At 42.0% G+C, this 13690-nt stretch overlaps 1 protein-coding gene across 1 annotated transcript in view; it reads right to left on the reverse strand.

Moving 5' to 3' along the window:
- The window catches only part of LOC147884650 (uncharacterized), a 76417-nt gene extending 65428 nt beyond the window's left edge, over window positions 1–10989 (reverse strand). The window contains exons 1-15 of the mRNA XM_087397479.1: window positions 10928–10989; window positions 9556–9660; window positions 9042–9139; window positions 8809–8937; window positions 8319–8493; window positions 7377–7650; window positions 5355–5500; window positions 5108–5197; window positions 4941–5009; window positions 2992–3108; window positions 2602–2835; window positions 1925–2071; window positions 1649–1763; window positions 529–716; window positions 281–400 (exon numbers count right to left, since the gene is read on the reverse strand). Coding sequence (XP_087253605.1) covers window positions 281–400; window positions 529–716; window positions 1649–1763; window positions 1925–2071; window positions 2602–2835; window positions 2992–3108; window positions 4941–5009; window positions 5108–5197; window positions 5355–5500; window positions 7377–7650; window positions 8319–8493; window positions 8809–8937; window positions 9042–9139; window positions 9556–9561 — 1908 coding nt within the window. The 5' untranslated portion in view covers window positions 9562–9660; window positions 10928–10989. The remainder of the gene's footprint in view (window positions 1–280; window positions 401–528; window positions 717–1648; window positions 1764–1924; window positions 2072–2601; window positions 2836–2991; window positions 3109–4940; window positions 5010–5107; window positions 5198–5354; window positions 5501–7376; window positions 7651–8318; window positions 8494–8808; window positions 8938–9041; window positions 9140–9555; window positions 9661–10927) is intronic.
- Window positions 10990–13690: the final 2701 nt, after the last annotated feature.

Raw genomic sequence — 13690 nt, forward strand, 5'->3', positions numbered from 1 at the left:
CTTGAGTCTTAGCCATTGTGTTTAGATAATGTTTGTGCCTAACAAGGAGAAAGGGCGTGAAAATGAAACTGTTCAGAGCAAAGAAAGGAACTGCAGATCATTGCGTCTGGTTTTTATTGACAGATGCCACTGTTTGCCAGAGACAATAAATTGCCCTCAATGTCCGTGAGCATTAAACACTGGCAATTTTGAATGGAAAGCTGTATATGGATCTAATGAAAGCTTAATCATTAAAGTTTGAAAAGGGGCGGGGGGGCGAGAGAGAGAGAGAGAGAGAGACCTTTACTCGTCTTGCATCTAAGGCCATCAATGGAATGAAGATAAGTAGCATCCCGCATGTATGAATTGATGCTGTAATTCCCATTTGCCAACAAAACCAGCGAACTAGCGGCATTGGATTCTGTTTGAGAAGAAGAAACATTATGTAAAGCAATCAAAACCTTAAAAAGAAACAATGTGTAAAGCAATCGAAACTTTCAAATGTCAGAGATTATAATGGCTCCTGAGCACAGTCACCATCTTACTCACAATAGAGGAAATGAAAAACGATGCCAGAACTGACAATGTTGTTAGTACAACAGAAGGTCCAGCCAGGGCAGTGGTCAATCTCATTTCATGCTCTGGAATAGTTGAACCATGTAGATCGATTGCTTTCACTTTGTCATCTTCCAAAAATGTCCTTAGTATGCTCACAAGTACAAATATGTCATCAATACCTGCAAACAATTCCATATTACTTGTCAATCTTAGCAGGTTTGGCATTTTCCACATCAAATATGGCTAAGGAGCAGGGAATCAAATGCAACAAGAAATTAGCTCCGCTTTTTTTTGGGTGCAAAAAAGTAAACAACTATTAGAGCATGACCAAAGTGCATAGATGAGAGAGAAAATGGCCATAGAGGATTTGACTCTTTCAATTACTTTCTCATGATTGGTTGCGACTACGAACATGTGAATCCCATGAGATTGTTCTTGATGTATAGGACAACAAGAAGCGGCCAAGACACTCCAAGAACATGGGAATCTCATCAGATTGTCCTTGATGTAGTAGAACAACAAGAAGTCACCGAGACTCACTCTTTGGACTATAGGATCTATTGTTGTATTGGTAAGGGATAGATAAACTTGTTCAGCAGCTGTCCAGCCTCTTTTTTTCTGACTTAGGAAGGAATACCCTTGCTTACTCAAGGGGAACGAGCTTCTCATAATAACAGTGCCAAGAGGAGCCAGCTTCGCAAGTTTGTCCAGGAATCTTGAATCAGATCTAGGGCAACCAAATGACTCAGCCTCAACTATCTCAATAGGTTAGGATGAAGTTTGGGGAGATGATTTTGCATGGCATATCTGGAGGGATTATTGTCGTAAGGTGCCACATGGACATACTGCTGATGGCTCGAAGATTCTTGCATACATTCAGACCAATTCAAATTGGGGCCATTATTAGGATCTCATGTCACCCACCATTCGTGCTCCCCTCATTCTGATTTTTTATTACTCTCAATCTGGTTGCCATTCCTTCATTTTTTATCTCATTATAGAGGAACCTTTATGCGAATTTTTGTAAAAGAAGACGTTTCCAAGAGCTTTTTCAATTGTGCTAACGAAAGCAAGCCAGTCTAAAGCATCTCTGTAAAGTTGATAAACATACCTAGACCCAGCGCAAGAAATGGCACAACTGAACCTGCCAAAGGGGTAAGTTTGATACCAACAGCAGATGTCAAGCCAAAACCAGCTACAACCGCAAAACACACCACAAGCAATCCCTGAAGAAAGAACCAAAGGTGAAATGTTGAATGAGAAAAGACCCTGCAAAGGAACAATTCTTCATGGTGATAGTTTGGCTGTATAGTATCTGATACGTCACCAGATTCTGAATGCATATGTGCATATTGCAATAAAGAAAACTCTGCCAGAGCACTCTTACCGTGAGTACAAGCCAAGTGTGAGAGTGGACAGGGTTTCGAAGGTTGAGAAATGCCAAGAAAGCATACAAGGAAACTAGAACAGCACTCAACAGAAGTTGCCAAATAGGAGTCTTGTTGGCATCCTTGAGAACATCTTCTGATGATCTCTGCAAGAAAACAGGAAAGAGCTCTCTTAGTATAGTAGAACCGTGTTCAAGTTGTCAATACCCTTTCCTTGTAAGTTAGAGCCTTTTCTTGTTATCAACACCCTCTCCTTGTACATTACCTCTTACAAGTGAAAGATCCCCGTCATTTTTCTCGGATCAATCTAGTGTATTGAAATTGATATTCCTGGCAAATGCAGATGTACAAGCAATGTTGGCTCAAGAAGTATGGCCTTTGCACTTGTGATTGTGTGGGATAGAAGGGTCTTACTAAGCTGCGGGCCACAGATTGGTCCTGCTTCTTATAGGAGTACATATTTTCAAGGGAGGTTTAAAATATTTTAATAATCGTTTCACTCCTCACAACCCCCTCGCTACATAATAAAATAAAAAATTATAGTGGCACAATAAGAAATACCTTTCGGGTTGGAATTTATTCAGCAGATTTGGATTTAGGAAATTGACTCTATATTGGCTCTATATGCTTAAAATGCAAAGGTCGTCCTATTTTCTTGATACAGCTTTTGACTTACCCACATGCTGAACTGAACTTGTAGGTCATTATAATCCCCTCCAGCTGCAAACTTTGTTCCATCTTCATTTTCCCTTAATGGAGCAAGCCTATCGATCATAAGATTTTCCCAACCCACTACCAGATCCTTTCTCTCAGCTGTAGAAAGGCTCCCATTTAACCTGTTGGTTACGTATTCCACAAAAAGAGGATGATCTTGATTCCAATGATTTGCTCCCCATCGGATAGCCCCAATCTGCAGTAAATCACTAAAGATTATTTTTGCATGAAAGATAGTTCCTATCCGCAGTGCATTTAATGATTCAAACAAAAGTATCCTGTTTACCCAAAAACATGAATGCATGTGTTCTTTTGCAAAGATAACCCAAATAACACCCTACAGGATTCATACCCCAGTTATATTTCCAGAAGTATCATATTCAACGCTACCAAATGCAGCTGTGATGGGAATATGCACACCAAACCACGTCAAACAGCATGGCTTATTGTCCTGTATGCAGTGTAGAACCTGCAACATCAAGTCAGGAATCTTATTAGCACTGTGTAGACAAGTTAAACACATAATAATTATTTGCTCATTCGTTTAGCCAAATTTAAGTGAGCGTTCAAGGGCTACTGGTGGCTTTATACTGATCAGACATGTGGAAGCCTCTATGCGACACCATAGAAGTAAAGAATACTTAAGTACCTTACATCATGCATCAGGTTGTATTTGTATGAAGTTTCCAAAAGAATTAATGTGTCATTAAAACAAAGCACTCTTTTCCAAGGGAGTAATTATATTCTTGGTGATGTGTCAGAAGCATGGGTGAGATAAAGTGACACGTTGACAGCTATATCATTTATGGTACAACTGATTGAAATTTTTAGTCTCTTTGTCCCCTTGGGTTGCGTTGGCTCCTGAATTAAGAATTAACCAACTGTTTACTTCATCGACTAACAGAAGGATATTCTCAAGGATCCTGGTATGAATGCTTGTATATTTCAAAATCGGACCATATGCAGCTGGAAACAACTTGGAGAGAAATGGGTGGGTCCCTTCAGTACATTTAGTCATTGATGCAGCAATTGGCACGTTTGAATGCTCTGGTTGATGATGAGCTTGCAAACAATTGTTGCTTACAAACACAGTTCAAGAGTATCCAACCATATAGCTACTACTACTAGCATCAGTGAAGGTTTGGATGTGTTATGATCAGACTGTGCCACCCATGCAGGTGAAATTCGAGCATACTGACAATACAGCATATCTTATATGAAGCTGGATACAATCAAGCTGAAGGCCAATTTTTTCACTTTGCAGCTTTGTTTTTTATCATTTAATGAGCTGCTGTAAGCTTGGTGGTCTTTCCATGCATTACTGTAGGAAATTCACACATGTCCCTGGGTAGGTTTAAGTGAGCTTCCTATTGCAATCTTGGGTGACCGCCCCACTCCAAAATAGAGGAGGTGTTGGCTTATGTGATTGAGCATGATCAACATCATAGTATGTAACATGTCCTTTCTTAATAGCCATAGAGGGTGGAAGATTATAATTCACCAATATCACTGGCCATACACTGTAAGAGGTGCTGAGATCAGTACCGCATCTTCTAAGTATATCAAATAGGGACAGTGGTGGTCAATGCGTCAATGCTAGTGATATTATAAAGTGAGCTTATATAGGTGACTCACAATTGGCCATTTCCTGCAGTAAGTTAGGTGGTTAGGTTAGTAGTTGCCAATCAAGCGGAAGATATGTGAAGGCATTTGTATTGAAGTTGATGGGAGGTTCATCTCTGTTGTTCTCTTTATACGTATGCAACATTCTTGCTCCTCCTTCCTTCAATGAGAGTCTACCTACACAGCCTTCCGGTTTCTACATGTTCCTGTACATTCACAAGCAAGTCTGCTACAGCCATCCATACATGTTCTTATTGTGCAAACATTGACTGTCTCATAGCTTGAGAGCGATCGTATCTTCACAGGTACTCTAGTTGCTGATGACGTTTGTGTAGCTTGCTGTAGGTGTATGCAATCTAAGCCCAAGAAATGCCTTGAAACAGAGGATTGATCACAAAGGTCGAGTTTTCACATTCTTCTATGATGAAGTTGTCAATTTATAACACAACAGAGGACAAACTGTTTTATGTGGGAAGCACAATATCATTAGCACAACGAAGAAGCTTATTTTACACCAATAAGCATCCCAAGGATCTAGATAAAACAAGTACATGTGCCTTGAATCTTTAAAGTGTAATATGTAAAAGGTATATAAAAGCAGGAAAATAGCAATGGTGTTAGAGTAGGCTAGACGCTCTCTCTTTATCAGGAATTTGACATAAATTAAAGAGAGATTACCGCAGGATCTGTGGGATCTGTACTCGCACTCTTTCCATTTTCGATTGCATTATTGAAGTATTCCAAGATCTGAAGATACACAAAACCAAAAAGTTGATCACCAATCTTGTGAGGCATAATCATTATCTGAAAACTTTGAATGAGACAAAAGATCATAAATTATTTACCTGACTGCTTGTCATTGACTTATATGATGCACGCCAGTTATAGCCCCAAACTGCAAAGAGTGCCATCAGACTCTTTAGACTGCCTATAATCTGCAAAGTTTCCAAGGATGATGAACTTGGTCTTTCGACGACAACAGCTGAGGATTTTTAATATGTTCTTGAGAAAAACAGAGCAGGTAAAAAATAATCATCTACATCCATATGCTAGTGAATGTTTAGATCTCTGCATGGAATGGGTGAAACTTACATTGTTAATCTGCTCTGAGCTATAGTTTCCACTTTTGGTTAAGTCATAGCTCAGTACAGAAAGACACGGATAACTGTTGTTAGATATAGTCGTTTCATAGGCGAATACGAGCTGATTCAGTGGTACTGTTCGGTTACCCACAGTCACTACAAATAAAGATAGAATCTGAATTAGTAATCCTATTGCACTATTTGTCAACCCTGACCTTTGAATAACAGTTAAATATAGAAGGCAAATACATTAAAGATATCTTAATTCCACAATGCCAAGAAGGGCACCTGGTGTTGGAAAGATCACCTCCCCATCTGTATGCCCCCAAATGAGGAGAGCGTGGGGGATGGAGACCTAGAGCAGAAGATGCCCAAAGAAGAAAGAGAAAAGGATTGTACCTGGAAGGACCATTATGGCTGCAACAATTGGAGCCTGTGGAAGAAGCAGATAGCAGGGACATAAGGCCCTGGATCTGGCCAGACAAAAGGCAAAACATGAACAGCAGCATGGCAGGGTTGACCAGGAGCATAGGCGCCTATGTGGTGAGCTGTTTGGAGGGGTCTGTGGGCAAGTACACGACCTGCAACAGGGCCTAGAAATGGTGCAAGATGGCAGGACAAACCAGCAGATAAGTCGGCCTGATTAGGGAGCTGGTTGGGCTGGGAATAGCCAGCCAACCAGGCTTATTTATGGGCTGGGTACTAGGCCAGGCCATGCATGGAAGTGTGGGCCAAAGCTCTAGTAATGTGAGCCCCTCAGGGGCAGTTTTGCTGGTTGGCCTGTTTGGGTCAGTCAGAATCAGCCTGCTGGTTGGTTTTCTTGAGCAGGGATTTTGCCCTATAAAAAGAGGCACTTGGGCCTCATAACATCATTCACTTGGAGCAGCAGTTGGGAAGCAGACAGCTGCAGCCATAAGCCCACCCTTTGACCTACACACAGGAGGAGAAGGAGGCTGACATAGGGCTGCAGACTGAGCTCAAGATGCTGCCCACCTGGGCTGGCTTCTAGACAGCAAGGTGGAAGGGATCTGGACGGAGAGTCTACATACGCTCGAGGTGGAGCACGCGGACTCAGGCTTCTCGAGGAGACTAGCAGATAGAAAAGGACCTTTTGGTAAAATCAGAGTACCACACCTTGGTGCGACTTTGGATCTATCTCTTGTATTGTGTCCATAGCTTTGGACGGAAATATATTGTTTTGGAGGATTCTATATCTAGCTTTGTCTATTGTCTATTTCGTGATCTGCACATGTGTGAAGCACGTTAAGTAAAGAAGTTTGTGATTCCACTCCCCACACACATTGTGTGAGCTCCAGGGCTATTCTACTTGTGTGTGGATATGTCTGTGTGCACTCTATGTATTTTCCAAGTATGTAGATGCGTGCGCGCGTGCAAGAGAGAGAGAGAGAGAGAGAGAGAGAGAGAGAGCATGAGCAAGCACGGATATGTGCAAACGTGTGCATATTTGTCATATACTATGATTAAAAGATGCACCAAGGATAAGAATTATTGGCTTATTTATATTATTGGCATTACAGATGCTCTTATGCATCCTGCATGAGCACTATGACACACAAACATGCACACACCACCACAAAAATGCATGCCTGCACAGTGAGTGTGCGCGACAAACACACACACACACACATTTTTTGTGAAAATTGAGTTGCTTTATATTACAAAATCATCATCCCAAAATAGGCTAATGAGAAAAACACACACACACACTTTCTTTCTTTTTTTAGTGAAAACTCTGAATGCTTTATATTACAAGGAAAAAAAAACTGGCAAGCTGAAATATTACATCAAGCGAAAATGTCCATGTAGGACAAATATACATCCTGATCTATGCAGTGAGTTTGCAAACAATCGAAGAGCGATTGCTGCAAAGAACGACAGAAGAAAACAAAAGAACTGGATCACCAAAGACTGTGATTTCTAGCTTTCCAGACAGTCCAGAGTGCCCAGTAGCGAACCCAGATAAAGAAAACACACACACACACACACACAGAAGAACTGATGACGTTCTCACCAGGTTGTTCAAGCTGCTGAAGTGCTTCAGGATAGTCGAAGTTTTGGCCTTCCCTAAAACAATCCATCGGGGTGAGCTTAAAACAGGGGAATCTATCAAAGCCCCAATCAGGTGGAAGCTCATACTTTGTGCTGTTGTAGCCCGGAATCGGAACAGCACCTATGAACTTCAAAACACAAGATGATATGCTGCGGTAACCCGAAGCCAAGTAGTTTTCAGGACCTATCCCCTTCTGAAGAGATTTGGGTACTGGTGGACGCTCACAAAAATCACCCTGCACATCAACAAATATTGCTGCATCTTTTTAACTATGGAAATTATCATTCCTTGGTAAATTGGAAATGGACCAGAACCAACTACATTAATAAACAGATTAACAAGCTATGCCCGTATTTTAGAGACTGGGAACCATTCTTATAGGTTAATAGAATTCAACTTGGCTTAAGGAGAGTACAATACTTTTTAAATACATTGAGAATCTAAAAGCTAATTTTCGTCTTTCTCTCTCCTGCATCACAGAAGTAGAGTGCATTTGTCCTGAACTTTTAGGGCTAATACTATCTTGTAAATGACGTGGTTAGCGATCACTCTGATGTCATCACCCGATCTAGTATCGTGTCCTTTGAGAGAAGCATCCATGCCTGACATTTTGAACAGACCATATACTGATTTTGGACTTCGAGTATGATAGTAGTTACAGTTTAAGATTCAAGGTTTATGGTAAAGCCCCTTTAAGCTACTGGGCTTTCTGTTTCACACATATATATCAGATAAGCCCAGTAGAGTTCATCCAACTCCTTAGATTCCTGGATACGTGTAACTATACGACTTCCACTTGGCAAACTCTCCACGTCCTGATCATAAGTTGTAAACTGACGATATATAACCTTTAGAATTTCACAACAGCAATGATTGGCATTGCTTATCAAACCAGGGGCATACATTATTGAGCTCAAACTTGCTTTGACCACGTGTCACGTTCCAAGTAAGATCTGTATAGAGTGGTGCAATTGCATCTGTCAAAGCATCCATGGCATGCCCATAATCCTTAAAATGTTCATCCAGAGATTCCTTCAAATTTATGGTCACTCCCTCCTTCCGTGGAAGGCCTCCAAAGCTGCATCGAAGGAAAAGTTAACAGCATCTTTTAGGTGCAAGAAGCTGCGTGCAATCACTAGAAAAAATGACAAGCAGTATTCCAAAAGTTTAATGACTATGTGCGATGACAGCACAGACATGAAACAAAAAGTTTGATGTGACGGGGGAAAGTAACTGCAACCTTTAACTGAAGATTTTGGGATCATTGGACACAAAATTCGAATGCAAATTGACTCCATAGAGCCTTCAGGTTTTCTCGAGTTCCTATTATAGTGTTTCGCTTATGTTTCTGTTTTAATGTTGCAAATTACACATGTTAAATGTATTAACTTACTGGGAATCAAAAAACTCCTTTTCTGGAACAACACGGGAATTCTGTTCTACCCATAACTTTTCTAGATCTGTCTCCTTTTCTGCACGCATGAGCCCAATGCACAATGCCCCAAGCAATAGAATTCCGAGCCTGCAAGTTCCAAAGCCTCAAATTGGTTAATGATTCAGAACTGGAAAACGAAAAAAAAACATGAAATCTGCATAAAAATGCGAGAGAGGTTTCACAAAACATACCCGAGTGGTACGAAGGGACGATTTGCAACAAATATACCATATTGGGAGAATAAGTTGTTGATTGCAGCATGATACTTTCCCAACAGATTCTGGAGGGACTGTGCAACAGGAAATCACGTTCTCTATCAGAACCTCAGAGATAAATTAGACATGCAGACACGTACATACACAAGAAAATTTATTTAATGGGAAGGAAAAGGGAAAGACAAGGAAGAGTGGGTGGAAGATTGTTTAGGTTTGAACAACAAAGTCGTTGGCAAGTTGATTAACCTGCCACTGAAGTCACCATGTTATGACTACTTTGCGAGAAATTTGGTTTTGTAAGCTTGAATTGATATGTTGTTTATGGGGGGGGAGAGAGAGAGAGAGAGAGAGAGAGAGAGAGAGAGAGAGCTTCTATGAACATCCAATAAAACCATGAGACCAAGCAATAGTGATACGTATGTGCCAAAAGGGAAAGCCTATCTATGATTCTCCTGTCAACTGAAAACGAGAGAGAGACAGAGAGAGAGACCCCCATGCTCTATAATTGTCTGCTTCTGGGTACAAGTTTACACCAATGTGCTCTATAGCCAATGTTGTCCTTCAAAGCAGTTGTATGTCAGCCTTGACTGCACCTCTGTAATCAAAAGCACTTGCAAGTTTAGCCCAAAACGGCCTTGAGAAAACATTTTATCAAGGTCCACAGTAAGACCAAAATGGTCCATGAGACCAATAATTAATACATGTATATATGTGCCGAATGGGAGTGCTTCCGAATACTAATTATAAACCTGAAAGTAGAGAGAGAGAGAGAGAGAGCGCTATTCTAGATGTATGTCTGCCAATGTCTATCCGGTAACACATCTGCATTAGGGCGCCAGTGTACACTAATCTACTGATTCATCTATAAATGGATGTATGTATGAATTGTAATTTGTTTATTTGTTTCTATCTTAATCATTTCTATACCTTTGAGCTGAAATGGCACTGTTTTATGGGTCATTTAACGAGAAGAGGGATGGGGTTAAATGTGCAAGACCCATTCATTGGGATTAAAACTGAGTGTAGGCAAATGGGAATCGAGGTAACATGGGACCTCCAGAATGAATTCCAATGTTTTACAGAATATAGCACTTACGTGAAGGAAGCGATCAATGTTGCCGCGCATTATTTGCTCATGCTACTACTGAAGTGCACATACCATTGTGCCTTGGATATTCCATTCTCCCTTGACCTTCCCTCAAGAAAATGCAATATTTTTAAAAGGGAAGATTTCATTTCCAAATCCAGATAAGTGCATCATATCACGAGCTCTTGGGGGAGTGCCACGTCACTCATCCCAGACAATAATTTTAAAAGGTACAACAGGCGGCGGAGCTAGCAATAATCGGTCTCTGTCACGAACAATATTGATGGAGAACTAGAGTAGATCTTGAATGTAAACCCACATCATTCCATACTTTTGAGAGCGGAAAGAGATGCCGCACTCCTATACTTAAAGAAACTTCTCCAGGCTGTAAGGCGAAGTGGGAGTCACCGAAACAGTAACCATATCACCCCCGAATAATGTGTCCCATTACACAAAAGTATCATCTAATCCTTACGACATCACGCGAAAGTGGACCAGCAGCAGAAAGGCGAAAGACTCATTTTGCCGCACTGGTGCTACAAGCAGCATGAGATTTGCGATCTAATTAGGCTGCAGGAAGCCTTCGGCAAAAGTCTGGCATTTCGTGCAAATATCTAGTGATTGCTCAGGGAAGAAAAGACCACCCCTTTTACAAACGTTTGCGAAATAACGCTGGATCGTAAAGTGCATCCGTAGCTCTGAGATTGAAGAGGAAATGTATGACAATCATTGCAGATTAGAGTCTTTCAACAACTCAAGCTGGATTGCAACAAACCTGCACAAGGAGGCCACAAAACTTGCTTCACTTGCACGTATAGAGCTCGACGTCGTTTCGTGCAGGTCAACGAGTTGAGATATCAGAAATCAAGATCATATTTGGATTCGCGCACTTCATCTGTGCGCAGACGAGTACCAATGAAGCACGTCAGCAAAGTCCATGAGGCCCTTGGCGAGCAACTGTCAAGCGGATTGTGCATTAAGGAATGTTATGTAGTATGATCACCCGGCAGGCAGAACAGAGGCAATGACGACAGGAGTAGCTAGTAGCTACGAAAGCTCCTTGAGCAAAGGGAGTGGTTCACTGGCTCAACGGCTGGATCATGGATGTCCGATGGAGTGCCTAAGGATAGTGAATGTCAGTTGACCCTGGTAGGCATGCCAATTGAGTGCAAGGCCGTGGGAGGAGAACAAATTTGGAATTCTAGTCTGAATAGAGAATACGGTATCGCCGATCGGGTCGACTGCAGTAAAGAGTCATAAAGGCAAACAGCTGCTTAGAGCGGCAGAGTTGAAGGTTTGGTTGCTGAAGAGCGCGGTGAGTGAATGATAGTAATTAATGTGGAAGGTGGTCGATGAAGGACGGATGATTCAGGAACAGGAATGGAAGGGGATGAAATCTGTTTAGGTTGTTGTTGTTGTTGTTGTCGGAATTGTAATCGTTGGTTTTACGTACAGATTCCGTTTGTTGTCGTTGTTGGAATTGTAATTATTGTTGTTTACGACGGCGGCAGGCCGTTCCATCATCCATGCAACAACAAAATCGAATAAATTTTACATTGCTTATTATCGACCACGTTGTTGACAATCGTTGTTATTGCTTACATTGTTGACAATCGTTGTTGTTGTAACTTTACAATCGTTATTTGACGTCCTCCAGTTGTGTTTACATTGTTGACAATCGTTGCTGTACCTTTTAATTTGTAAAGTCGTAATTATAATCGTTGTTTACGACTGCAGCCGTCTGCATGCTCTGCTCTTAAAATCCCTTCGAACTTTCAAGTTTCCACCTCGTCTGCATAATATAACAAAACTTCCCATGCAACAAAAAATCAAACAATCCTGGCCATCTATCCATTCACCCACAATCCGACAATCACCTACTCCTCTCATGATTCTTTCATCATCTCAATTTCACATCTTTCGGTACGTATGTGTTGTTGACAACGTTGTTGTTATGGACCTATGGTTGCTGCAGCAATTATGATCGCTGTACAAGCAGCCCGTTTTCAAGCTCTAGAGTCTATAATAAATCCCTTCGAACTTCCTTTTTAAAAAACAAAATGCAATCCTTTAATTCATCCGTCAACCGACACAATCATTTTCTCCTTTCATCATCGTTATTTCAATTTTCACGTTCTCGACTGAGTGATTCAAATTTCCGTTCGTGTAATATGTATCATTTCTGTATACTTTACGTTGCCAACGTGTTGTAATTGTTGTAACTTGTATACAACTCTCTATGGTAGGCTGTCTTCATGATCTGTACTAAAATTTAAATCAGTTCGGCTTCGAGCTTCCCATGCACAACAAAAACAAAAAAACACATGTCTTGCCATCCATCAACCCACAATCGTACTCACTCGCTCCTCTCATCAGCTCTTAAATCAGTGTTCACGATTCACGATTCACGAATCACCTGGTCCTGTATCGCCTCCTCAATGACTGAATACGTGTATTACGATTCATCTCTCATCACGATTCACGTACTCTCATCAGCGCCATTTCATGTCCTCGAGATTGTGGGTTGACATGGGATGGAATCCGATGGATCGTTTATTGTTCCAGAGTTGCAATGTCGCGAAATGGAAAGTCGGGTTGGCAGACGGCCTGCCGTCGTATAGCGATTATCACGAGGCATTCCAATTTCCCAGGCAGCCGCCCGCATACGCCAACGCGAACGGCCAGGCCCTTCGATTCGGACCGCAAATCCTCAGCCCTCCAAGCAGTTCAAGCTTTCGCTTGCATGCCATTCTTTCCTCTTCTCCAATTCTCCAAGAATCTCGCGTCTTCGTGATTCGAATTTTGTCTCGACTTAAGATCCCATAAACGTGGAAATAGTCGACATGGATTTTTACAAGGCCTTCAAAGCCCATCTTTGCTCGAAGTTAGTACGTCACAACCACCACACCAAAGAAAAGGCGATTGTTCCCACCAAGGTCGTCCTCATTTTATGGCGAACATTCACACTTAACAAGATAAATGATAATAAATCATTCATAAGGCCTGCCCTACATCAAGGATTGGATGTGTAGCTCAAAAGAGAGGGCGGAGACTACGCGAGATGATGATGATGATGATGATGTGTGTGTGTGTGTGTGTGTGTGTGTGAGTGTGTGTGTCTGTGTGGGGCGTACGGTGTGTGTGTGCGTGTGCAAGGCGTGGATGGTTGCTGCTCAGCCTCCCCAAGCTCCCGTACAGGCCCGCGCCAAGCTTCCGTATAGGTCCGCGTCCTGCCCGTACAACTGTACAGACGCCGTACAAGGAGCCCATTTCCTCCCTGTGCAGCCCCGCCGTATCTGCTCGTCTTTTATCATTTCCCCTGCTGTATATCCGTACTCCCCGTCCCTTTTCGTACAGCTTGATTCACCGTACTGCGTCACCATCCCCGCTTGCCTCTGCTCTCCGTACAGCTCCTGCGCACTATGACAGCTCCCCGTACGACTCGGCCTCCCTCGTAGATCCTCTTCCGTACACCCGTACAGTTCGTACATTCCGTACAGTCTGTGTAGCTTGCAGTCCCACCCTTTCCCTCGTCCGT

Source organism: Dipteris shenzhenensis, chromosome 26, assembly GCF_047967505.1.
Source record: "Dipteris shenzhenensis isolate YYH24624 ecotype China chromosome 26, Dip_SZ_1.0, whole genome shotgun sequence".
NCBI lineage: Eukaryota > Viridiplantae > Streptophyta > Polypodiopsida > Gleicheniales > Dipteridaceae > Dipteris > Dipteris shenzhenensis.